This window comes from Somniosus microcephalus, chromosome 10 (assembly GCF_052327205.1).
Source record: "Somniosus microcephalus isolate GS21.2 chromosome 10, FLI_Smic_1.0, whole genome shotgun sequence".
Lineage (NCBI taxonomy): Eukaryota > Metazoa > Chordata > Chondrichthyes > Squaliformes > Somniosidae > Somniosus > Somniosus microcephalus.
In genome coordinates, this window is record NC_140996.1 from 178,388,604 (window position 1) to 178,413,263 (window position 24,660).

Genomic DNA, 24,660 nt, shown 5'->3' on the forward strand with positions numbered 1-24,660 from the left:
TCCTGAGGCTGTGACTCCTGGTTCTAGACTCCCCAGCCAAGGGAAACATTCCCCCAGCACCCACCCTATCAAACCCTGTAATAATTTTGTATGCTTCAATGAGATCCCCTCTCATTCTTCTGAATTCAAGAGAATACAGGCCTAGTTTACTCAATCTCTTCTCATACGACAGTCCCGCCATCCCAGGAATCGATCTCGTGAACCTTCGGTGCACTCCCTCTATGGCAAGTATATCCTTCCTTAGGTAAGGAGACCAAAATTGACTGGCGGCCGGTCTCCCCCGATTGCTCAGCCAAGGAAGGACGTTCTTGCCATGGAAGGAGTGCAGCGAAGATTCACCAGACTGATACCTGGGATGGCAGGAATGACGTATGAAGAGAGATTGGGTCGATTGGGCTTATACTCGGTGGAGTTTAGAAGAATGAGAGGGGATCTCATTGAAACTTATAAAATTCTGACAGGACTGGACAGACTAGGTGCAGGAAGGATGTTCCCGATGGTCGGGGAGTCCAGAACCAGGGGTCACAGTCTAAGGATAAGGGGTAAGCCATTTAGGACAGAGATGAGGAGGAATTTCTTCACCCAGAGAGTGGTGAACCTGTGGAATTCTCTACCACAGAAGGCAGTAGAGGACAATTCATTAAATATATTCAAGAAGGAGTTCGATATATTTCTTAAGGCTAAAGGGATCAAGGGATATGGGGAGAAGGCAGGGACAGGGTACTGAATTTGGATGATCAGCCATGATCCTCCCCATTTAACCCCCAACACCAAATTCTGTACTTGGCAGGGCTCAGTGCGCATGCTCTCCTGCAACCCCCCGCGCAGGCGCATTACAGCCTTCGCCGCTCCCTCCCCCAGTGCGCAGGCGCACCGCTCCCCTCCCCCCACCAGCAGCTCCCCCAGTGCGCAGGCGCAGTGCAGGCCCCGGCCGCTCCACACAAACAAGCGGAGCGGGCCGTTTAAAGCCCGAGGCCTGCGGCCATCCGTCCGACGGTCGGTTCAGCTCACCCCCTTCAGCCGCTTGATCAGCGTGTTCTTCGATCCGCTCTTGGCCAGGCCGCGCTCCTCCAGGGCCGCCTTCAGGTCGGTGACCCGCAGCTTCTGCAGCTCCCTGCCGTCCAGAGTCACGTCTTCCAGATCCGCCATTTTACCTTCGTTCCCCTAACTCCCCGTTCGGACTGGGCTGTGGGGGGAGGAGGAGCCGACTTCGGCTCTTTCCGGAGCCCGCCGACCGGCTTCGGCTCTTTCCGGAACCCGCCGACCGGCTTCGGCTCTTTCCGGAGCTCGCCGACCGGCTTCGGCTCCTTCGAAAGCCTAACGTCACCCAATCCCCCTCCCCAGCAACGGGAACCGCTTACGTCACCCAAACCCCTAGCAACGGGAACCGCTGACGTCACCCAAACCCCCAGCAACGGCAGCCGCTGACGTCACCCAATCCCCCAAGAACGGGAATCGCTGACGTCACCCAATCTCCCCAGCAACGGGAACCGCTGACGTCACCCAATCCCCCTCCCCAGCAACGGGAACCGCTGACGTCACCCAATCCCCTCCCCGCAACGGCAGCTGCTGACGTCACCCAAACCCCCAAGAACAGGAACCGCCGACGTCACCCAATCTCCCTCCCCAGCAACGGGAACCACTGACGTCACCCAACCCCTAGCAACGGGAACCACTGACGTCACCCAATCCCCTCCCCAGCAACGGGAACCGCTGACGTCACCCAATCCCCGCCCCAGCAACGGGAACCGCTGACGTCACCCAATCCCCCGCAACGGGAACCGTTGACGTCACCCAATCCCCTCCCCAGCAACGGCAGCTGCTGACGTCACCCAACCCCCCCCCCCCCGCAAAGGCAGCCGCTGACTGGAACTGGTGACGTCAGCCTGACCCGCCCCCCCCGAGCGGGAGCCAGTGATGTCAGCTTCGGCTCTTTCCGGAAGACTTCGGCTTTTTCCGGCTGCGCCCCCTCCCCTTAGCCGTCACGTGACCAAGCGACGCGTAATCGCCGATAGGTTTAGGTCGGATTTAACTTTTGTCCCCCCCCCCCAAAAAAAATGTATTGGTTATGTTTTTACATCGGAAATGCTAATATCATTTATTGACTGGAAACTCGTTCCCCTGAGACGAAAATTATACTTCGGCATTTTCCGGAAACCGTTCGGTAATTTCCGTCGTGTTTTTTAAAAAAAATGTTATGTATGAAAATGCGTCGGTTTAAAAAAAAAAAAAAAAAAAAAATTACAATACGGGTTACGGTTCGATTCGCCGATAAGTATTCACGATACCGGAGTGCAAAAATTTAACGAATCGATTTATTTTCCAAAAAAAACAACCGTTCGGCTCTTTCCGTCGGAACTCGGCTCTTTCCGTCAGCTCGCCCCGCCCCCTTGCTGGGGGCGTGGCCTAACCCGGAAGCGGGCGCTGGCTCATTTTAAAGGGGAACCCCAATCCCCTGACCTCCCTCCACCAGGACACATCTATGGCAAGTGCTTCAGTAGAGAGAGAGAGAGAGAGAGAGAGCAAGAGGAGCTTTAAGTATATATAAAAAAAAGACAAAGGGCAGAGGTGAGTGTTTTATCGAATCATAGAACGGTTACAGCACAGGAGGAGGCCATTCGGCCCGTCGAGCCTGTGCCGGCCCTCTGCAAGAGCACTTCAGCCAGTCCCACTCCCCCCGCCCTTTCCTCGTCGCCCTGCAAATCTTTTCCTTCAGGTACTTCTCCAATTCCCTTTTGAAAGCCACGATTGAGTCTTGCCTTTTCAGGCAGTGCATTCCAGATCCTAACCCCTCGCTGCGTTTTTTTAAAAAAAAGGTTTTTCTTCATGTCACCTTTGGCTCTTCTCCCAATCACCTTAAATCTGTGTTCTTGACCCTTCCGCCAACGGGACCAGTTTCTCTCTCCAAATCTGTCCAGACCCCTCGTGATTTTGAACGCCTCTATCAAATCTCCTCTCCATCTACTCTGCTCCAAGGAGAACAAGCCCAGCTTCTCCTACGGTGAATTTTCATTCTGCAGTGCAGCACAGGAACAGGAGGAGGCCATTCAGCCCCTCGAGCCTGCTCCGCCATTCAATGAGATCATGGCTGATCTGCGACCCAACTCCATAGGGGAAGGGGAAGTGCAACGAGACCTGGGTGTCCTTGTGCACCAGTCGCTGAAGGTAAGCATGCAGGTGCAGCAGGCGGTTAAGAAGGCAAATGGTATGTTGGCCTTTGTAGCCAGAGGGTTCGAGTACAGGAACAAGGATGTCTTGCTGCAGTTGTACAGGGCCTTGGTGAGAATGCACCTTGAGTATTGTGTGCAGTTTTGGTCGCCTTATCTGAGGAAGGATGTTCTTGCCATGGAAGGAGTGCAGCGAAGATTCACCAGACTGATACCTGGGATGGCAGGAATGACGTATGAGGAGAGATTGGGTCGATTGGGCTTATACTCACTGGAGTTTAGAAGATTGAGAGGGGATCTCATTGAAACTTATAAAATTCTAACAGGACTAGACAGACTAGATGCAGGAAGGATGTTTCCGATGGTCGGGGAGTCCAGAACCAGGGGTCATAGTCTAAGGATAAGGGGTAAGCCATTTAGGACTGAAATGAGGAGGAATTTCTTCACCCAGAGAGTGGTGAACCTGTGGAATTCTCTGCCACAGAGGGCGGTGGAGGCCAGTTCATTAAATATATTCAAGAAGGAGTTGGATATATTTCTTAAGGCTAAAGGGATCAAGGGATATGGGGAGAAAGCAGGGACAGGGAACTGAGTTTGGATGATCAGCCATGATCTCATCGAATGGCGGAGCAGGCTCGAGGGGCCGAATGGCCTACTCCTGCTCCTATCTTCTATGTTTCTATACACCCGGCTTTGGCCCATATCTCTTAATACCTTTGGTTAACAGAAATCTATCAATCTCAGATTTAAAATTAACAATTGATCTCGCATCAATTGCTGTTTGCGGAAGAGAGTTCCAAACTTCTACCACCCTTTGTGTGTAGAAGTGTTTCCTAATTTCACTCCTGAAAGGTCTGGCTCTAATTTTTAGACTATGCCCCCTAGTCCTAGAATCTCCAACCAGCGGAAATAGTTTCTATCTATCGACCGTATCTGTTCCCCTTAATAACCTGAAAACTTCGATCAGATCACCCCTTACCCCTCTAAATTCCAGGGAATACCGCTCTAGTTTATGTAGAATCTCTCCTCAAGCCTGTTCTGCCATTCATTGGTGATCTGTTTCCTAACTCCATCCACCCGTCTTGGCGCCATATCCTTTAATACCCTTAGCTAGCGAAAGAAGTCCCTTTAAATCGCCTCCACTCTTTCTCGCTCTAGTTTCTCTCCTCATGCCCGCTCATCTTGTCCATAAACTTGAGGTATTCTTAAACTCCTGGTGCCCCGTATCCTAACTCGCACCAAGTCCTGTTCACCCATCACCCCACCGTTGCTCGCTGAACCACAATGGCGCCCGGTCCGACAACGCCTCGATTTAAAAATTCTTATCCTCCTGTTCAAATCCCTCCATGGCCTCGCCCCCTCCCTATCGCTGTAACCTCCACCAGCTCTGCGCTCCTCCAATTCTGGCCTCTTGAGCATCCCCACGATTTTAATCGCTCCACCATTGGCGGCCGTGCCTTCAGCTGCCGGGGCCCCGACCTCTGGAAATCCCTCCCTAAACCTCTCCGCCTCTCTCTCCTTTTAAGACGCTCCTTACAACCTACCTCATTGACCAAGCCTTTGGTCATCTGTCCTAATATCTCCTTGCATGGCTCGGTGTCAAATTGTGTTTGATAATCGCTCCTGTAAAGCGCCTTGGGACGTATTACTAAGTTAAAGGCGCTATATAAATACAAGTGGTGGATGAGACCCACTTCCTGCTCCCTCGACCCTATTCCCACCAAACTGCTGACCACCCAACTTCCCTTTCTGGCTCCTATGTTAGCTAATATAGAAACATAGAAGATAGGAGCAGGAGTAGGCCATTCGGCCCCTCGAGTCTGCTCCGCCATTCGATGAGATCATGGCTGATCATCCAAATTCAGTACCCTGTCCCTGCTTTCTCCCCATATCCCTTGATCCCTTTAGCCTTAAGAAATATATCCAACTCTTTCTTGAATATATTTAATGAACTGGCCTCCACCGCCCTCTGTGGCAGAGAATTCCACAGGTTCACCACTCTCTGGGTGAAGAAATTTCTCCTCATTTCAGTCCTAAATGGCTTACCCCTTATCCTTAGACTATGACCCCTGGTTCTGGACTCCCCGGCCATCAGAAACATCCTTCCTGCATCTAGTCTGTCCAGGCCTGACAGAATTTTATAGGTTTCGATGAGATCCCCTCTCAATCTTCTAAACTCCAGTGAGTATAAGCCCAATCGACACAATCTCTCCTCATATGTCATTCCTGCCATCCCAGGTATCAGCCTGGTGAATCTTCGCTGCACTCCTTCCATGGCAAGAACGTCCTTCCTCAGGTAAGGCGACCAAAACTGCACACAATATTTAAGGTGTGGTCTCACCAAGGCCCTGTACAACTGTAGCAAGACACCCTTGTTCCTGTACTGAAACCCTCTTGCTACGAAGGCCAACATACCATTTGCCTTCTTAACCGCCTGCTGCACCTGCATGCTTACCTTCAGCGACTGGTGCACAATAACACCCAGGTCTCTTTGCACTTCCCCTTCTCCCAATCTATTGCCATTCAAATAATAATCTGCCTTCCTGTTTTTGCCACCAAAGTGGATAACCTCACATTTATCCACATTATAGTGCATTTGCCATGTTTCTGCCCAATCACCCAACCTGTCCAAATCGTACTGGAGTTTCACGACATCCTCCTCACAGCTTACCCTCCCACCCAGCTTTGTGTCGTCTGCAAATTAGGAGATATTACATCTCGTTCCCTCGTCTAGATCATTAATATATATTGTGAATAGCTGGGGTCCTAGGACCAATCCCTGCGGTACCCCACTAGTCACTGCCTGCCACTTGGAAAATGACCCGTTTATTCCAACTCTTTGCTTTCTGTCCGCCAACCAGTTCTCTATCCAAGTCAATACCTTGCCCCCAATCCCTTGTGCCTTAATTTTGCACGCTAATCTCTTATGTGAGACCTTATCAAAAGCCTTCTGAAAGTCCAAATACACCACATCCACTGGTTCTCCCTTATCTATTTTAGATGTAACTGGCAGGGTAGATAAAGGGGAACCAGTAGATGTAGTATATTTGGATTTCCAGAAGGCATTTGATAAGGTGCCACATAAAAGATTATCACACAAGATAAGGACACATGGGGTTTGGGGTAATATAGTAGCATGGATAGAGGATTGGTTAATGGACAGGAAACAGAGAGTAGGGATAAATGGGTCATTTTCCGGTTGGCAGGCTGTAACTGGTGGGGTGCCGCAAGGATCAGTGTTGGGGCCTCAGCTACTTACAATCTATATTAATGACCTAGATGAAGGGACCGAGTGTAACGTATCCAAGTTTGCTGACGATACAAAGCTAGGCGGGACAGTAAGCTGTGAGAAGAACACACAGACTCTGCAAAGGGATATAGATAGACTGAGTGAGTGGGCAGTAAGGTGGCAGCTGGAGTATAATGTAGGGAAATGTGAGGTTATTCACTTTGGTAGGTAGAATAGATAAACAGAATATTTTTTAAATGGTGAGAAACTTTCAAATGTTGGTGTTCAGAGAGATTTGGGTGTCCTTGTGCAAGAAACACAGAAAGCTGGCATGCAGGTACAGCAAGCAATTAGGAAGGCAAATGGCATGTTGGCCTTTATTGCAAGGGGGTTGGAGTATAAGAGTAAGGAAGTCTTGCTCCAATTGTACAGGGCCTTGGTGAGACCACACCTGGAGTACTGTGCACAGTTCTGGTCTCCTTATCTAAGGAAGGATATACTTGCCTTGGAGGCGGTGCAACGAAGGTTCACTAGATTGATTCCTGGGAGGAGAGGGCTGTCCTATGATGAGGGAGTGTGCAGAATGGGCCGATACTGTCTGGAGTTTAGAAGAATGAGAGGTGATCTCATTGAAACATACAAGATTCTGAGGGGGATTGACAGGGTAGGTGCTGAGAGGCTGTTTCCCCCTGGCCGGATTGTCTAGAACTAGGGGGCACAGTCTCAGGATAAGGGGTCGGCCATTTAGGACTGAGATGAGGAGGAATTTCTTCACTCAGAGGGTGGTGAATCTTTGGAATTCTCTGCCCCAGAGGGCTGTGGATGCTGAGTCGTTGAGTATATTCAAGGCTGTGATCGATAGATTTTTGGACTCTCGGGGAATCGAGGGATATGGAGGTCGGACGGGAAAGTAGAGTTGAGGTCGATGATCAGCCATGATCTTATTGAATGGCGGAGCAGGCTCGAGGGGCCGTATGGCCTACTCCTGCTCATATTTCTTAAATCTACGCCTATGTTTCTTGCAATTCCACGTTTGAATCCCTCCACTCGGGTATCCGCCCCTGCCACAGCACTGAAACAGCATCCTGTGTGACTGACAAAGGTAAACTATCCCTCCTCGTCCTTCTTGATTTGTCTGCAGCCTTTGACACGGTTGACCACTCCATCCTTCTCCAACGCCTCTCCACCGTTGTCCAGCTTTGTGGGACTGCACTCGCCTGGTTCCATTCTTATCTATCTAATCGTAGCCAGAGAATCACCTGCAACGGCTTCTCTTCCCGCGCCCGCATCGTTACCTCTGGTGTCCCCCAAGGATCTATCCTTGGCCCCTCCTATTCCTCATCTACATGTTGCCCCTTGGCGACATCAACCGAAAACACAGCCTCAGTTTCCACATGTACGCTGACGACACCCAGCTCTCCCTCACTACCTCTTCTCTCGAGCCCTCCACGGTCTCTAAATTGTCAGACTGCTTGTCTGACATCCAGTACGGGATTTTTTTTTAAATTTCTTCCTGGGGTGTGGGTGTCGCTGGCAAGGCCAGCGTTTATTGCCCATCCCTAGTTGCTCTTGAGAAGGTGGTGGTGAGCTGCCTTCTTGAACCGCTGCAGTCCGTGTGGTGAAGGTACTCCCACAGTGCTGTTAGGGAGGGAGTTCCAGGATTTTGACCCAGCGACGATGAAGGATCGGCGATATACTTCTAAGTCAGAATGGTGTGTGTGACTTGGAGGGGAACTTGGAGGTGGTGGTGTTCCCATGCGCCTGCTGCCCTTGTCCTTCTAGGTGGAAGAGGTCGCGGGTTTGGGAGGTGCTGCCGAAGAAGCCTTGGCGAGTTGCTGCAGTGCATCTTGTAGATGGTACACACTGCAGCCATGGTACGCCGGTGCTGGAGGGAGTGCCAATCAAGCGGGCTGCTTTGTCCTGGATGGTGTCGAGTTTCTTGAGTGTTGTTGGAGCTGCACTCATCCAGGCAAGTGGAGAGTATTCCATCACACTCCTGACTGGTGCCTTGTAGATGGTGGAAAGGCTTTGGGGAGTCAGGAGGTGAGACACTCGCCACAGAATACCTAGCCTCTGACCTGCTCTTGTAGCCACAGTATTTATGTGGCTGGTCCAGTTAAGTTTCTGGTCAATGGTGACCCCCAGGATGTTGATGGTGGGGGATTCGGCGATGGTAATGCTGTTGAATGTCAAGGAGAGATGGTTAGACTCTCGCTTGTTGGAGATAGTCATTGCCTGGCACTTCTGTGGCGCGAATGTTACCTGCCACTTCTCAGCCCAAGCCTGAACGTCGTCCAGGTCTTGTTGCATGCGGGCATGGACTGCTTCATTATCTGTGGAGTTGTGAATGGCACTGAATACTGTGCAGTCATCAGCGAACATCCCCATTTCTGACCTTATGTTGGAGGGAAGGTCATTGATGAAGCAGCTGAAGATGGTTGGGCCTAGGACACTGCCCTGAGGAACTCCTGCAGCGATGTCCTGGGGCTGTGATGATTGACCTTCAACCACCACAACCATCTTCCTTTGTGCTAGGTATGACTCCAGCCGGTGGAGTGTTTTCCCCCTGATTCCCATTGACTCCAGTTTTACTAGGCAACTTGGCAGATTGGATCCAAAACTGGCTTAGTGGCAGGAGGCAGAGGGTGATGGTCGAAGGTTGTTTTTGTGACTGGAAGCCTGTGTCCAGTGGTGTACCGCAGGGATCGGTGCTGGGTCCTTTGCTGTTTGTAGTGTACATTAATGTTTTAGATATGAATGTAGGAGGTATGATCAGTAAGTTCGCAGATGACACGAAAATTGGTGGAGTGGTAAATAGTGAGGAGGGAAGCCTCAGGCTACAGGTCGATATAGACGGGTTGGTCAGATGGGCAGAACAGTGGCAAATGGAATTTAACCCTGAAAAGTGTGAGGTGATGCATTTTGGGAGGACTAACAAGGCAAGGGAATACACAATAAATGGTAGGACCCTAGGAAAGACAGAGGATCAGAGGGACCTTGGTGTGCATGTACATAGATCCCTGAAGGCAGCAGGACAGGTAGATAAGGTGGTTAAAAAGGCATATGGGATACTTGCCTTCATTAGCCGAGGCACAGAATATAAGAGCAGGGAGGTTATGATGGAGCTATACAAAACGCTAGTTAGGCCACAGCTGGAATACTGTGTGCAGTTCTGGTCGCCACACTATAGGAAGGATGTGATTGCATTGGAGAGGGTGCAGAGAAGATTCACCAGGATGGTACCTGGGCTGGAGCGCTTCAGCTATGAAGAGAGACTGGACAGGCTGGGGTTGTTTTCCTTAGAGCAGAGAAGGCTGAGGGGGGACCTGATTGAGGTGTACAAAATTATGAGGGGCATAGATAGGGTAGATAGAAAGGAACTTTCCCCCTTAGTAGAGGGGTCAATAACCAGGGGGCATAGATTCAAGGTAAGGGGCAGGAGGTTTAGAGGGGATTTGAGGAAAAACTTTTTCACCCAGAGGGTGGTTGGAATCTGGAACTCACTGCCTGAAAGGGTGGTAGAGGCAGGAACCCTCACAACATTCAAGAAGCATTTAGATGAGCACTTGAAACGTCATAGCATACAAGGCTACGGACCAAGTGCTGGAAAATGGGATTAGAATAGACAGGGCTTGATGGCCGGCGTGGACACGATGGGCCAAAGGGCCTCTTTCTGTGCTGTATGACTCTATGACTCTAGGGGTCCTCCAACTAAATATTGGGAAGACCGAAGCCATTGTTTTCGGTCCCTGCCACACACTCCGTTCCCTAGCCACCGACTCCATCCCTCTCCCTAACATCTGTCTGAGGCTGAACCACACTGTTCGCAACCTTGGTGTCATATTTGACCCTGAAATGAGCTTCCGACCCCATATCCGCAGCATAACAAAGACCGCCTACTTCCACCTCCGTAATATCGCCCGTCTCCGCCCTTGCCTCAGCTCATCCGCTGCTGAAACCCTCATCCATACCTTTGTTACCTCTGGACTTGACTATTCCAACGCACTCCTGGCTGGCCTCCCACATTCCACCCTAGGTAAACTTGAGGTCATCCAAAACATAGAAGCATAGAAGATAGGAGCAGGAGTAGGCCATTCGGCCCCTCAAGCCTGCTCCGCCATTCAATGAGATCATGGCTGATCATCCAAATTCAGTACCCTGTCCCTGCCTTCTCCCCATATCATAGAAACATAGAAACATAGAGATAGGAACAGGAGTAGGCCATTCGGCCCTTCGAGCCTGCTCCGCCATTCAATGAGATCATGGCTGATCTTCGTCTGAGATCATAGCTGATCTTACCAGTTCAGTACCCCGTCCCCGCCTTTTCTCCGTAACCCTTAATCCCCTTAGCCTTCAGAAATATATCCAATTCTCTCTTGAAAATATTTATTGAATTAGCCTTCACAGCCCTCTGTGGCAGGGAATTCCACAGGCTCACCACTCTTTGAGTGAAGAAATTCTTCCTCATCTCTGTTTTAAATGATTTGCCCGCTATTTTTAGACTGTGGCCCCTGGTTCTGTGCTCCCCGGCCATTGGAAACATTCTCTCTGAATTCAGCCTGTCCAGGCCTGCCATAATTTTATATGTTTCGATGAGATCCCCTCTCAATCTTCTAAACTCCAGTGAGTACAAGCCCAAACTATTTAATCTCTCTTCGTAGGTCATTCCCGCCATTCCAGGTATCAGCCTGGTGAATCGCCGTTGCACTCTTTCCATGGCAAGAACATCCTTCCGCAGATGGGGCGACCAAAACTGTACACAATACTCCAGATGCGGTCTCACCAGCACCTTGTACAGCTGTAGTAAGGTATCCCTATTCCTATACTCGAACCCCCTTGATATGAAGGCCAACATACCATTTGCCTTCTTAATCGCCTGTTGCACCTGCATGCTCTCCTTCAGTGACTGGTGCACAAGAACACCCAGGTCCCTCTGCACTTCCCCATCTCCCAATCTATCCCTTGATCCCTTTAGCCTCAAGAAATATATCCAACACTTTCTTGAATATATTTAATGAACTGGCCTCCACCGCCCTCTGTGGCAGAGAATTCCACAGGTTCACCACTCTCCTTGTTCCTGTACTCGAACCCTCTCGCTACGAAGGCCAACATACCATTTGCCTTCTTAACCGCCTCCTGCAGCTGCATGCTTACCTTCAGCGACTGGTGCACAAGAACACCCAGGTCTCTCTGCACTTCCCCTTCTCCCAATCTATTGCCATTCAAATAATAATCTGCCTTCCTGTTTTTGCCACCAAAGTGGATAACCTCACATTTATCCACATTATAGTGCATTTGCCATGTTTCTGCCCAATCACCCAACCTGTCCAAATCGTACTGGAGTTTCACGACATCCGCCTCACAGCATACCCTCCCACCCAGCTTTGTGTCGTCTGCAAATTTGGAGATATTACATCCAATTCCCTCGTCCAGATCATTAATATATATCGTGAACAGCTGGGGTCCTAGGACCGATCCTTGCGGTACCCCACTAGTCACTGCCTGCCACTCGGAAAACGACCCGTTTATTCCAACTCAGCTGCCCGTGTCCTAACTCGCACCAAGCCCCGTTCGCCCATCACCCCCTGTGCTCGCTGACCTACATTGGCTCCCGGACCAGCAACGCCTCGATTTAAATAAATAAATAAATAATAATTTCAACCTCGTGTTCAAATCCCTCCGTGGTCCTCTCCACCCCCTCCCTATTTCTGTAATCTCTTCCAGTCCCTACAACCCTCCGAGATCTCTGCGCTCCTCCAATTCTGGCCTCTTGCGTGGAAGGATGTTCTTGCCATGGAGGGAGTGCAGCGAAGATTCACCAGGCTGGTACCTGCGATGGCAGGAATGACGTATGAGGAGAGATTGGGTCGATTGGGCTTATACTCGCTGGAGTTTAGAAGAATGAGAGGGAATCTCATTGAAACTTATAAAATTCTAACAGGACTAGACAGACTAGATGCAGGAAGGATGTTCCCGATGGCGGGGGAGTCCAGAACCAGGGGTCACAATCTAAGGATAAGGGGTAAGCCATTTAGGACAGAGATGAGGAGGAATTTCTTCACCCAGAGAGTGGTGAACCTGTGGAATTCTCTACCACAGAAGGCAGTTGAGGCCAATTCATTAAATATATTCAAGAAGGAGTTAAATATATGTCTTAAGGCTAAAGGGATCAAGGGATATGGGGAGAAGGCAGGGACAGGGTACTGAATTTGGATGATCAGCCATGATCTCATTAAATGGCAGAGCAGGCTCGAGGGGCCGAATGGCCTACTCCTCCTATATTCTATGTTAGCCAATCCTCTATCCATGCTAATATATTACCCCCAACCCCATGAGCTCTTACCTTGTGCAGTAACCTTTTATGTGGCACCTTATCGAATGCCTTCTGGAAATCCAAATACACCACATCTACTGGTTCCCCTTTATCCACCCTGCTCGTTACATCCTCCAAGAACTCCAGTAAATTTGTCAAACACGATTTCCCTTTCATACAATCAAGCAGAGTCAACATGGTTTTATGATTTTCTAAATATCCTGTTATTACTTCCTTAATAACAGATTCCAGCATTTTCCCAATGACAGATGTTAGGCTAACTGGCCTATAGTTTCTTGCTTTCTGTCTCCATCCTTTCTTGAATAGGGGCGTTACAATTGCGGTTTTCCAATCTGCTGGGACCTCTCCAGAATCCAGGGAATTTTGGTAGATTAGATTCATAGAATCATAGCAAGTTACAGCACGGAAGGAGGCCATTTCGGCCCATCGTGTCCGCGCCGGCCAACAAAGAGCTATCAAACCTAATCCCACTTCCCAGCTCTTGGTCTGTAGCCCTGCAGGTTAGAGCATCCCATGGCAGATGCAGTATAACGTGGATAAATGTGAGGTTATCCACTTTGGTGGCAAAAACAGGAAGGCAGATTATTATCTGAATGGCAATAGATTGGGAGAAGGGGAAGTGCAGAGAGACCTGGGTGTCCTTGTGCACCAGTCGCTGAAGGTAAGCATGCAGGTGCAGCAGGCGGTTAAGAAGGCAAATGGTATGTTGGCCTTCGTAGCAAGAGGGTTCGAGTACAGGAACAAGGATGTCTTGCTGCAGTTGTACAGGGCCTTGGTGAGACCACGTCTTGAGTATTGTGTGCAGTTTTGGTCGCCTTATCTGAGGAAGGATGTTCTTGCCATGAAAGGAGTGCAGCGAAGATTCACCAGACTGATACCTGGGATGGCAGGAATGACGTATGAGGAGAGATTGGGTCGATTGGGCTTGTACTCGCTGGAATTTAGAAGAATGAGAGGGGATCTCATTGAAACTTATAAAATTCTGACAGGACTGGACAGACTAGATGCGGGAAGGATGTTCCCGATGGCGGGGGAGTCAAGAACCAGGGGTCACAGTCTAAGGATAAGGGGTAAGCCATTTAGGACAGAGATGAGGAGGAATTTCTTCACCCAGAGAGTGGTGAACCTTTGGAATTCTCTACCACAGAAGGCAGTAGAGGCCAATTCATTAAATATATTCAAGAAGGAGTTGGATATATTTCTTAAGGCTAAAGGGATCAAGGGGTATGGGGAGAAGGCAGGGACAGGGTACTGAGTTTGGATGATCAGCCATGATCGCATTGAATGGCGGAGCAGGCTCGAGGGGCCGAATGGCCTACTCCTGCTCCTATCTTCTATGTTTCTATGCCTCTATCCCCCTCGATTTTAATCGCTCCACCATTGGTGGCTGTGCCTTCAGCTGCCCTGGGCCCTTAAGCTCTGGAATTGCCTCCCTTAAACCTCTGCGCTTTCTGGTCTCTAACCCCCGGTGTGGATGTGCTATGGTGGCAGGCGGACGGACGCTGACCGAGGGTTGCTCATCTTTCTCTCTTGTCTTTGCAGCCCGAGGCGGGTGGAATGTGCGAGGCGGCGAGCCCGGACTCCGAGGCCCAGGCTGCCCCCACGGCCTGGCAGGAGATCCGCTGCGTGGCCCACTGGTTCGCCGGCTGGCGCCCGGCCCAGCGGGAGGTCTTCCTGGGCGAGCTGGTCAGGAGGGCGGTGCCGGGCAAGGTGTGGGCGCTGCTGGGCGGCCTGGGGGGGCTGGGCCTGTCCGACCGGCCCCCCAGCCTCTTCCAGTGCCAGCTGCGGCTGTGGGCCCGCTGGTTCGAAGGCTGGACGGAACAGGAGCGCAACGGGCTGGTGGCCAGGCTGGAGGAGCTGGATCCCGCCTTCGTGGCCCGCTTCTTCCGGGAGGTGGCGGGGACAGCCGGAGAGGACTGACCTCTGACCCGTCCCGGCATCCGACACTTTGGATCGTGATGGAAACGAGACAAGAAAGGTCTTGGATTTCTACTTAGAACCACCTCAGGACGCTCCCAGCGGGCTCCGTAGACACCGCAGGACTTCTTTTGAAGGGAGAGAGAGACCGAGACGCCCCCATCGCTAAATGCTTTATTGTCTAAGCTCTGTACAGTCTTGGCTCATCTTTAAACATGAAATAAAATGTCGTCTTTGTGGCCCTAAAGTCCGTCCTTATCCAGAACGTTTGTCGAGAAGGAAGGTGGGTGAGGTGAGGGGACGCACCCTGCCCAGGCTGAGGGGGCAGGGGTCTGTGTGGGGGGAGCGAGTGCGGGGGGAGGGGAGGGGGAAGCGAGTGTGGGGGGGGAAGCGAGTGTGGGGGGGGGAGGGGGGGAGCGAGTGGAGGGGGGGAGCGAGTGTGGGGGGGGAGCGAGTGGAGGGGGGGAGCGAGTGTGGGGGGGGGGGGGGGGAGCGAGTGGAGGGGGGGAGCGAGTGTGGGAGGGGGGGAGCGAGTGTGGGGGGGGGGAGGGGGGGAGTGAGTGTGGGAGGGGGGGGAGCGAGTGTGGGGGGGGGAGGGGGGGGAGCGAGTGTGGGGGGGGGGAGGGGGGGAGCGAGTGTGGGGGGGGGGGAGGGGGGGAGCGAGTGTGGGGGGGGGGGAGGGGGGGAGCGAGTGTGGGGGGGGGGGAGGGGGGGAGCGAGTGTGGGGGGGTGGAGGGGGGGAGCGAGTGTGGGGGGGGGGGAGCGAGTGTGGGGGGGGAGGGGGGGAGCGAGTGTGGGGGGGGGGAGGGGGGGAGCGAGTGTGGGGGGGGGGAGGGGGGGAGCGAGTGTGGGGGGGGGAGGGGGGGAGCGAGTGTGGGGGGGGAGGGGGGGAGAGCGAGTGTGGGGGGGGGGAGGGGGGGAGCGAGTGTGGGGGGGGAGGGGGGGAGAGCGAGTGTGGGGGGGGGGAGCGAGTGGGGGGGGGAGCGAGTGTGGGGGGGGGGAGGGGGGGAGCGAGTGTGGGGGGGGGGGAGGGGGGGAGCGAGTGTGGGGGGGGGGAGGGGGGGAGCGAGTGTGGGGGGGGGGAGGGGGGGAGCGAGTGTGGGGGGGGGGGGAGGGGGGGAGCGAGTGTGGGGGGGGGAGCGAGTGTGGGGGGGGAGGGGGGGAGCGAGTGTGGGGGGGGAGGGGGGGAGCGAGTGTGGGGGGGGGAGGGGGGGGAGCGAGTGTGGGGGGGGAGGGGGGGGAGCGAGTGTGGGGGGGGGGGGGAAGCGAGTGTGGGGGGGGGGGGAGCGAGTGTGGGGGGGGGGAGGGGGGGGAGCGAGTGTGGGGGGGGAGGGGGGGGAGAGCGAGTGTGGGGGGGGGAGCGAGTGTGGGGGGGGGAGGGGGGGGAGCGAGTGTGGGGGGGGAGGGGGGGAGCGAGTGTGGGGGGGAGCGAGTGTGGGGGGGGGGGAGGGTGGAGCGAGTGTGCGGGGGGGGGAGGGTGGAGCGAGTGTGCGGGGGGGGGGAGGGTGGAGCGAGTGTGCGGGGGGGGGGGAGGGTGGAGCGAGTGTGCGGGGGGGGGAGGGTGGAGCGAGTGCGGGAGGGTGGAGCGAGTGTGCGGGGGGGAGGGTGGAGCGAGTGTGCGGGGGGGGGAGGGTGGAGCGAGTGTGCGGGGGGGGGGAGGGTGGAGCGAGTGTGCGGGGGGGGGGAGGGTGGAGCGAGTGTGCGGGGGGGGGGAGGGTGGAGCGAGTGTGCGGGGGGAGGGGAGGGTGGAGCGAGTGTGCGGGGGGAGGGGAGGGTGGAGCGAGTGTGCGGGGGGAGGGGAGGGTGGAGCGAGTGTGCGGGGGGAGGGGAGGGTGGAGCGAGTGTGCGGGGGGAGGGGAAGGGTGGAGCGAGTGTGCGGGGGGAGGGGAGGGTGGAGCGAGTGTGCGGGGGGAGGGGAAGGGGGAGCGAGTGTGCGGGGGGAGGGGAAGGGGGAGCGAGTGTGGGGGGGGGAAGGGGGAGCGAGTGTGCGGGGGGGAGGGGAAGGGGGAGCGAGTGTGGGGGGGGGGGAAGGGGGAGCGAGTGTGGGGGGGGGAGGGGAAGGGGGAGCGAGTGTGGGGGGGGGAGGGGAAGGGGGAGCGAGTGTGGGGGGGGGAGGGGAAGGGGGAGCGAGTGGGGGGGGGGGAGGGGAAGGGGGAGCGAGTGCGGGGGGGGGGAGGGGAAGGGGGAGCGAGTGCGGGGGGGGGAGGGGAAGGGGAGCGAGTGCGGGGGGGGGGGGAGGGGAAGGGGGAGCGAGTGCGGGGGGGGGGAGGGGAAGGGGGAGCGAGTGCGGGGGGGGGGAGGGGAAGGGGGAGCGAGTGCGGGGGGGGGGGAGGGGAAGGGGGAGCGAGTGCGGGGGGGGGGGGAGGGGAAGGGGGAGCGAGTGCGGGGGGGGGGGCGGGGGGGGGGGAGGGGAAGGGGGAGCGAGTGCGGGGGGGGGGGAGGGGAAGGGGGAGCGAGTGCGGGAGGGGGAGCGAGTGCGGGGGGGGCAGGGGAAGCGGGAGCGAGCGCGCGGAGGGGAGGGGGAGCGAGCGGGGGGGAGGGGAGGGGGAGGGAGCGTGCGGGGGGATGGGGAGGGTGAGCGAGTGTGCGCGAGTGCGCGGGGGGAGGGGGGAGCGAGTGTGGGGGGGGGGAGGGGAAGGGGGAGCGAGCGCGGGGGGAGGGGAGGGGGCGCGAGCGCGCGGGGGGGAGGGGGAGCGAGCGCGCGGGGGGAGGGGCGCGCGGGGGGAGGGGAGGGGGAGCGAGCGCGCGGGGGGAGGGGAGGGGGAGCGAGCGCGCGGGGGGGAGGGGAGGGGGAGCGAGAGTGGGGGAGGGGGAGGCGAGCGCGCGTGGGGGAGGGGGAGCGAGCGCGCGGGGGGGAGGGGAGGGGGAGCGAGCGCGAGGTGGGAGGGGAGGGGGAGCGAGCGCGCACGGGGGAGGGGAGGGGGAGCGAGCGTGCGGGGGAGGGGATGGGGAGCGAGCATGCGGGGGGAGGGGGAGCGAGCGCTGGGGGCGAGGGGAGGGGGAGCGAGTGCGCGGGGGGAGGGAGCGAGCGCGGGGGGCGAGGGGAGGGGGAGCGAGTGTGCGCGGGGGGAGGGGGAGCGAGCGTGCGCGGGGGGAGGGGGAGCGAGCGAGGGGAGGGGGAGCGATGCGCGCGGGGGGAGAGGAGGGGGAGCGAGCGTGCGGGGGGAGGGGGAGCGAGCGCGCGGGGGGAGGGAAGGGGGAGCGATGCGCGCGGGGGGAGGGGAGGCGGAGCGAGCGCGCGGGGGGAGGGGAGGCGGAGCGAGCGCGCGAGGGGAGGGGGAGCGAGCGCGCGGGGGGAGGGGGAGCGAGCGCGCGGGGGGAGGGGGGAGCGAGCGCGCGGGGGGGAGGGGAGGGGGAGCGAGTGCGCGAGGGGAGGGGGAGCGACTGCGCGGGGGGAGGGGAGGGGGAGCGAGTGCGCGGGGGGAGGGGAGGGGCTGGGGATCGAGTGTGCGGGGGGAGGGGGAGCGAGTGTGCGGGGGGAGGGGCTGGGGAGCGAGTGTGCGGGGGGCGGGGAGGGGGAGCGAGTGTGCGGGGGGCGGGGAGGGGGAGCGAGTGTGCGGGGGGAGGGGAGGGGGAGCGAGTGCGGGGGAGGGGGAGCGAGTGTGCGGCGGGAGGGCAGGGGCAGCGAGTGTGCGGGGGGAGGGGGAGCGAGTGTGCGGGGGGAGGGGGGAGCGAGAGTGCGGGGGAGGGGAGGGGGAGCGAGAGTGCGGGGGGAGGGGGAGCGAGTGCGCGGGGGGAGGGGAGGGGGAGGGGAGCGAGTGCGGGGGGAGGGGAGGGGGAGCGAGTGCGGGGGGAGGGGAGGGGGAGCGAGTGCGGGGGGGAGGGGAGGGGGAGCGAGTGCGCGGGGGGTAGGGGAGGGGGAGCGAGTGCGCGGGGGGTAGGGGAGGGGGGAGCGAGTGCGCGGGGGGGAGGGGAGGGGGAGCGAGTGTGCGGGGGGAGGGGAGGGGGTGCGGGGGGAGGGGGAGCGAGTGTGCGGGGGAGGGGAGGGGGAGCAAGTGTGCGGGGGGAGCGAGTGTGCGGGGGGAGGGGAGGGGGAGCGAGTGGGAGGGGAGGGGGAGCGAGTGTGCGGGGGGAGGGGAGGGGGAGCGAGTGAGCGGGGGGAGGGGAGGGGGAGCGAGTGCGGGGGAGGAGAAGCGAGTGCGGGGGAGGGGCGCGAGTGCGCGGGGGTAGGGGAGGGGGAGCGAGTGCGCGGGGGAGGGGAGGGGGAGCGAGAGCGCGGGGGAGGGGAGGAGGAGCGAGTGTGCGGGGGGAGGGGAGGGGGAGCGAGTGTGCGGGGGAGGGGGAGGGGGAGCGAGTGTGCGGGGGGGAGGGGAGGGGGAGGGGGAGCGAGTGTGCGGGGGGGAGGGGAGGGGGAGCGAGTGTGCGGGGGGAGGGGAGGGGGAGCGAGTGTGCGGGGGGGAGGGGAGGGGGAGCGAGTGTGCGGGGGGAGGGGAGGGGGAGCGAGTGTGCGGGGTGAGGGGAGGGGGAGCGAGTGTGCGGGGGGAGGGGAGGGGGAGCGAGTGTGCGGGGGGAGGGGAGGGGGAGCGAGTGTGCGGGGGCAGGGGAGGGGCAGCGAGTGCGCGGGGGGGAGGGGCAGCGAGTGCACGGGGGAGGGGAGGGGCAGCGAGTGTGGGGGAGTGGAGGGGGAGCGAGTGTGCGGGGGGAGCGCAGGGGGAGCGAGTGCGGGGGGAGGGGAGGGGGAGCGAGTGTGCGGGGGAGGGGAGGGGGAGCGAGTGTGCGGGGGGAGGGGGAGCGAGTGTGCGGGGGAGGGGAGGGGGAGCGAGTGTGCGGGTGGAGGGGAGGGGGAGCGAGTGTGCGGGGGGAGGGGAGGGGGAGCGAGTGTGCGGGGGAGGGGAGGGGGAGCGAGTGCGGGGGGAGGGGGAGCGAGTGTTGCGGGGGGAGGGGAGGGGGAGCGAGGTGCGCGGGGTGAGGGGAGGGGCTGGGGATCGAGTGTGCGGGGGGAGGGGAGGGGGAGCGAGTGCGCGGGGGGGAGGGGAGGGGGAGCGAGTGCGCGGGGGGGAGGGGAGGGGGAGCGAGTGCGCGGGGGGGGAGGGGGAGCGAAGTGCGCGGGGGGGGAGGGGAGGGGGAGCGAGTGTGCGGGGGGAGGGGAGGGGGTGCGGGGGGAGGGGGAGCGAGTGTGCGGGGCGAGGGGAGGGGGAGCGAGTGTGCGGGGGGAGCGAGTGTGCGGGGGGAGGGGAGGGGGAGCGAGTGTGCGGGGGGAGGGGAGGGGGGAGCGAGTGTGCGGGGGGAGGGGAGGGGGAGCGAGTGTGCGGGGGGAGGGGAGGGGGAGCGAGTGCGGGGGAGGGGGAGCGAGTGCGGGGGAGGGGCAGCGAGTGCGCGGGGGAGGGGAGCGAGTGCGCGGGGGTAGGGGAGGGGGAGCGAGTGCGCGGGGGAGGGGAGGGGGAGCGAGTGCGCGGGGGAGGGGAGGAGGAGCGAGTGTGCGGGGGGAGGGGAGGGGGAGCGAGTGTGCGGGGGAGGGGGGAGCGAGTGTGCGGGGGGAGGGGAGGGGGAGCGAGTGTGCGGGGGGGAGGGGAGGGGGAGCGAGTGTGCGGGGGGAGGGGAGGGGGAGCGAGTGTGCGGGGGGAGGGGAGGGGGAGCGAGTGTGCGGGGGAGGGGAGGGGGAGCGAGTGTGCGGGGGGAGGGGAGGGGGAGCGAGTGTGCGGGGGGAGGGGAGGGGGCGCGAGTGTGCGGGGGGAGGGGGAGCGAGTGCGGGGGCAGGGGAGGGGGAGCGAGTGCGCGGGGGAGGGGAGGGGGAGCGAGTGTGCGGGGGGAGGGGAGGGGGAGCGAGTGTGCGGGGGAGGGGAGGGGGAGCGAGTGTGCGGGGGGAGGGGAGGGGGAGCGAGTGTGCGGGGGAGGGGAGGGGGAGCGAGTGTGCGGGGGGAGGGGAGGGGGCGCGAGTGTGCGGGGGGAGGGGGAGCGAGTGTGCGGGGGCAGGGGAGGGGCAGCGATGTGCGCGGGGGGGAGGGGAGGGGAGGGGCAGCGAGTGTGGGGGAGTGGAGGGGGAGCGAGTGTGCGGGGGGAGCGCAGGGGGAGCGAGTGTGCGGGGGGAGGGGAGGGGGAGCGAGTGTGCGGGGGAGGGGAGGGGGCGAGTGTGCGGGGGGAGGGGGAGCGAGTCTGCGGGGGGAGGGGAGGGGGAGCGAGTGTGCGGGGGGAGGGGAGGGGGAGCGAGTGTGCGGGGGAGGGGAGGGGGAGCGAGTGTGCGGGGGGAGGGGGAGCGAGTGTGCGGGGGGAGGGGGAGCGAGTGTGCGGGGGGAGGGGGAGCGAGTGTGCGGGGGGAGGGGGAGCGAGTGTGGGGGGGAGGGGAGGGGGAGCGAGTGTGCGGGGGAGGGGAGGGGGAGCGAGTGTGCGGGGGAGGGGGAGCGAGTGTGCGGGGGAGGGGGGCGAGTGTGCGGGGGAGGGGGAGCGAGTGTGCGGGGGGAGGGGAGGGGGAGCGAGTGTGCGGGGGAAGGGGAGGGGGAGCGAGTGTGCGGGGGGAGGGGAGGGGGAGCGAGAGTGCGGGGGAGGGGAGGGGGAGCGAGAGTGCGGGGGAGGGGAGGGGGAGCGAGTGTGCGGGGGGAGGGGAGGGGGAGCGAGTGTGCGGGGGAGGGGAGGGTGAGCGAGTGTGCGAGGGAGGGAAGGGGGAGCGAGTGTGCGGGGGAGGGGAGGGGGAGCGAGTGTGCGGGGGGAGGGGGAGCGAGTGCGCGGGGGAGGGGAGGGGGAGCGAGTGCGCGGGGGAGGGGAGGGGGGAGCGAGTGCGCGGGGGAGGGGAGGGGGAGCGAATGTGCGGGGGAGGGGAGGGGGAGCGAGTGTGCGGGGGAGGGGAGGGGGAGCGAGTGTAGGGGAGCGAGTGTGGGGGGGGAGGGGAGGGGGAGCGAGTCTGCGGGGGAGGGGAGGGGGAGCGAGTGTGCGGGGGAGGGGAGGGGGAGGGAGTGTGGGGGGGGAGGGGGGGAGCGAGTGTGGGGGGGGAGGGGAGCGAGTGTGCGGGGGAGGGGAGGGGGAGCGAGTGTGCGGGGGGAGGGGAGGGGGAGCGAGGGTGCGGGGGGAGGGGAGCGAGTGTGCGGGGGGAGGGGAGCGAGTGTGCGGGGGGAGGGGAGCGAGTGTGCGGGGGGAGGGGAGCGAGTGTGCGGGGGGAGGGGAGCGAGTGTGCGGGGGGAGGGGGGAGCGAGTGTGCGGGGGGAGGGGAGGGGGAGCGAGTGCGCGGGGGGAGGGGAGCGAGTGTGCGGGGGGAGGGGAGCGAGTGTGCGGGGGGAGGGGAGCGAGTGTGCGGGGGGAGGGGAGCGAGTGTGCGGGGGGGAGGGGAGCGAGTGGGCGGGGGGAGGGGAGCGAGTGTGCGGGGGGAGGGGAGCGAGTGTGCGGGGGGAGGGGGAGCGAGTGTGCGGGGGGAGGGGAGGGGGAGCGAGTGCGCGGGGGAGGGGAGGGGGAGCGAGTGCTCGGGGGAGGGGAGGGGGAGCGAGTGTGCGGGGGGAGGGGAGGGGGAGCGAGCGCTCGGGGGAGGGGCGGGGGAGCGAGTATGCGGGGGGAGGGGAGGGGGAGCGAGTGTGCGGGGGAGGGGAGGGGGAGCGAATGTAGGGGGGAGGTGGAGCGAGTGTGCGGGGGGAGGGCAGGGGGAGCGAGTGTGCGGGGGGAGGGGGAGCGAGTGTGCGGGGGGAGGGGGAGCGAGTGTGCGGGGGGAGGGGGAGCGAGTGTGCAGGGGGCGGGGAGGGGGAGCGAGTGTGCGGGGGAGGGGGAGCGAGTGTGCGGGGGGAGGGGAGGGGGAGCGAGTGTGCGGGGGGAGGGGAGGGGGCGCGAGTGTGCGGGGGGAGGGGGAGCGAGTGCGGGGGCAGGGGAGGGGGGAGCGAGTGCGCGGGGGAGGGGAGGGGGAGCGAGTGTGCGGGGGGAGGGGAGGGGGAGCGAGTGTGCGGGGGAGGGGAGGGGGAGCGAGTGTGCGGGGGGAGGGGAGGGGGAGCGAGTGTGCGGGGGAGGGGAGGGGGAGCGAGTGTGCGGGGGGAGGGGAGGGGGCGCGAGTGTGCGGGGGGAGGGGGAGCGAGTGTGCGGGGGCAGGGGAGGGGCAGCGAGTGCGCGGGGGGGAGGGGAGGGGAGGGGCAGCGAGTGTGGGGGAGTGGAGGGGGAGCGAGTGTGCGGGGGGAGCGCAGGGGGAGCGAGTGTGCGGGGGGAGGGGAGGGGGAGCGAGTGTGCGGGGGAGGGGAGGGGGAGCGAGTGTGCGGGGGGAGGGGGAGCGAGTCTGCGGGGGGAGGGGAGGGGGAGCGAGTGTGCGGGGGGAGGGGAGGGGGAGCGAGTGTGCGGGGGAGGGGAGGGGGGAGCGAGTGTGCGGGGGGAGGGGGAGCGAGTGTGCGGGGGGAGGGGGAGCGAGTGTGCGGGGGGAGGGGGAGCGAGTGTGCGGGGGGAGGGGGAGCGAGTGTGGGGGGGAGGGGAGGGGGAGCGAGTGTGCGGGGGAGGGGAGGGGGAGCGAGTGTGCGGGGGAGGGGGAGCGAGTGTGCGGGGGAGGGGGGCGAGTGTGCGGGGGAGGGGGAGCGAGTGTGCGGGGGGAGGGGAGGGGGAGCGAGTGTGCGGGGGAAGGGGAGGGGGAGCGAGTGTGCGGGGGGAGGGGAGGGGGAGCGAGAGTGCGGGGGAGGGGAGGGGGAGCGAGAGTGCGGGGGAGGGGAGGGGGAGCGAGTGTGCGGGGGGAGGGGAGGGGGAGCGAGTGTGCGGGGGAGGGGAGGGTGAGCGAGTGTGCGAGGGAGGGAAGGGGGAGCGAGTGTGCGGGGGAGGGGAGGGGGAGCGAGTGTGCGGGGGGAGGGGGAGCGAGTGCGCGGGGGAGGGGAGGGGGAGCGAGTGCGCGGGGGAGGGGAGGGGGAGCGAGTGCGCGGGGGAGGGGAGGGGGAGCGAATGTGCGGGGGAGGGGAGGGGGAGCGAGTGTGCGGGGGAGGGGAGGGGGAGCGAGTGTAGGGGAGCGAGTGTGGGGGGGGAGGGGAGGGGGAGCGAGTCTGCGGGGGAGGGGAGGGGGAGCGAGTGTGCGGGGGAGGGGAGGGGGAGGGAGTGTGGGGGGGGAGGGGGGGAGCGAGTGTGGGGGGGGAGGGGAGCGAGTGTGCGGGGGAGGGGAGGGGGAGCGAGTGTGCGGGGGGAGGGGAGGGGGAGCGAGGGTGCGGGGGGAGGGGAGCGAGTGTGCGGGGGGAGGGGAGCGAGTGTGCGGGGGGAGGGGAGCGAGTGTGCGGGGGGAGGGGAGCGAGTGTGCGGGGGGAGGGGAGCGAGTGTGCGGGGGGAGGGGGAGCGAGTGTGCGGGGGGAGGGGAGGGGGAGCGATGTGCGCGGGGGGAGGGGAGCGAGTGTGCGGGGGGAGGGGAGCGAGTGTGCGGGGGGAGGGGAGCGAGTGTGCGGGGGGAGGGGAGCGAGTGTGCGGGGGGAGGGGAGCGAGTGGGCGGGGGGAGGGGAGCGAGTGTGCGGGGGGAGGGGAGCGAGGTGTGCGGGGGGAGGGGGAGCGAGTGTGCGGGGGGAGGGGAGGGGGAGCGAGTGCGCGGGGGAGGGGAGGGGGAGCGAGTGCTCGGGGGAGGGGAGGGGGAGCGAGTGTGCGGGGGGAGGGGAGGGGGAGCGAGCGCTCGGGGGAGGGGCGGGGGGAGCGAGTATGCGGGGGGAGGGGAGGGGGAGCGAGTGTGCGGGGGAGGGGAGGGGGAGCGAATGTAGGGGGGAGGTGGAGCGAGTGTGCGGGGGGAGGGCAGGGGGAGCGAGTGTGCGGGGGGAGGGGGAGCGAGTGTGCGGGGGGAGGGGGAGCGAGTGTGCAGGGGGCGGGGAGGGGGAGCGAGTGTGCGGGGGAGGGGGAGCGAGTGTGCGGGGGGAGGGGAGGGGGAGCGAGTGTGCGGGGGGAGGGGGAGCGAGTGTGCGGGGGGAGGGGGAGCGAGTGTGCGGGGGAGGGGAGGGAGCGAGTGTGCGGGGGGAGGGGGAGCGAGTGTGCGGGGGAGGGGGAGCGAGTGTGCGGGGGGAGGGGAGCGAGTGTGCGGGGGGAGGGGGAGCGAGTGTGCGGGGGGAGGGGAGGGGGAGCGAGTGTGCGGGGGGAGGGGTGAGCGAGTGTGCGGGGGGCGGGGA

General features: G+C 61.8%; 3 protein-coding genes across 14 annotated transcripts in view; 2 read left to right on the forward strand and 1 right to left on the reverse strand.

Moving 5' to 3' along the window:
- LOC147111881 (uncharacterized) overlaps positions 1-1,248 on the reverse strand; it is a 45,530-nt gene extending 44,282 nt beyond the window's left edge. Inside the window, exon 1 of the mRNA XM_085999243.1 lies at positions 1,012-1,248. Coding sequence (XP_085855369.1) covers positions 1,012-1,149 — 138 coding nt within the window. The 5' untranslated portion in view covers positions 1,150-1,248. The remainder of the gene's footprint in view (positions 1-1,011) is intronic.
- cdk8 (cyclin dependent kinase 8) overlaps positions 1-24,660 on the forward strand; it is a 253,657-nt gene that overhangs the window by 166,887 nt on the left and 62,110 nt on the right. The gene's annotated exons all lie outside the window — the stretch shown is intronic.
- Positions 972-14,894, forward strand: c10h14orf119 (chromosome 10 C14orf119 homolog). 3 transcript variants are annotated; one of them, XM_085999244.1, is made up of 2 exons: positions 972-1,086; positions 14,273-14,894. In XM_085999244.1, the coding sequence occupies exon 2, from the start codon at positions 14,288-14,290 to the stop codon at positions 14,648-14,650; it is 363 nt and encodes a 120-aa protein (XP_085855370.1). In that variant the 5' UTR covers positions 972-1,086; positions 14,273-14,287; the 3' UTR covers positions 14,651-14,894. The 3 variants fall into 3 exon arrangements, with proteins under 3 accessions (XP_085855370.1, XP_085855371.1, XP_085855372.1); XM_085999245.1 differs by lacking the exon at positions 972-1,086 and adding an exon at positions 1,797-2,164; XM_085999246.1 differs by lacking the exon at positions 972-1,086 and adding an exon at positions 2,373-2,568.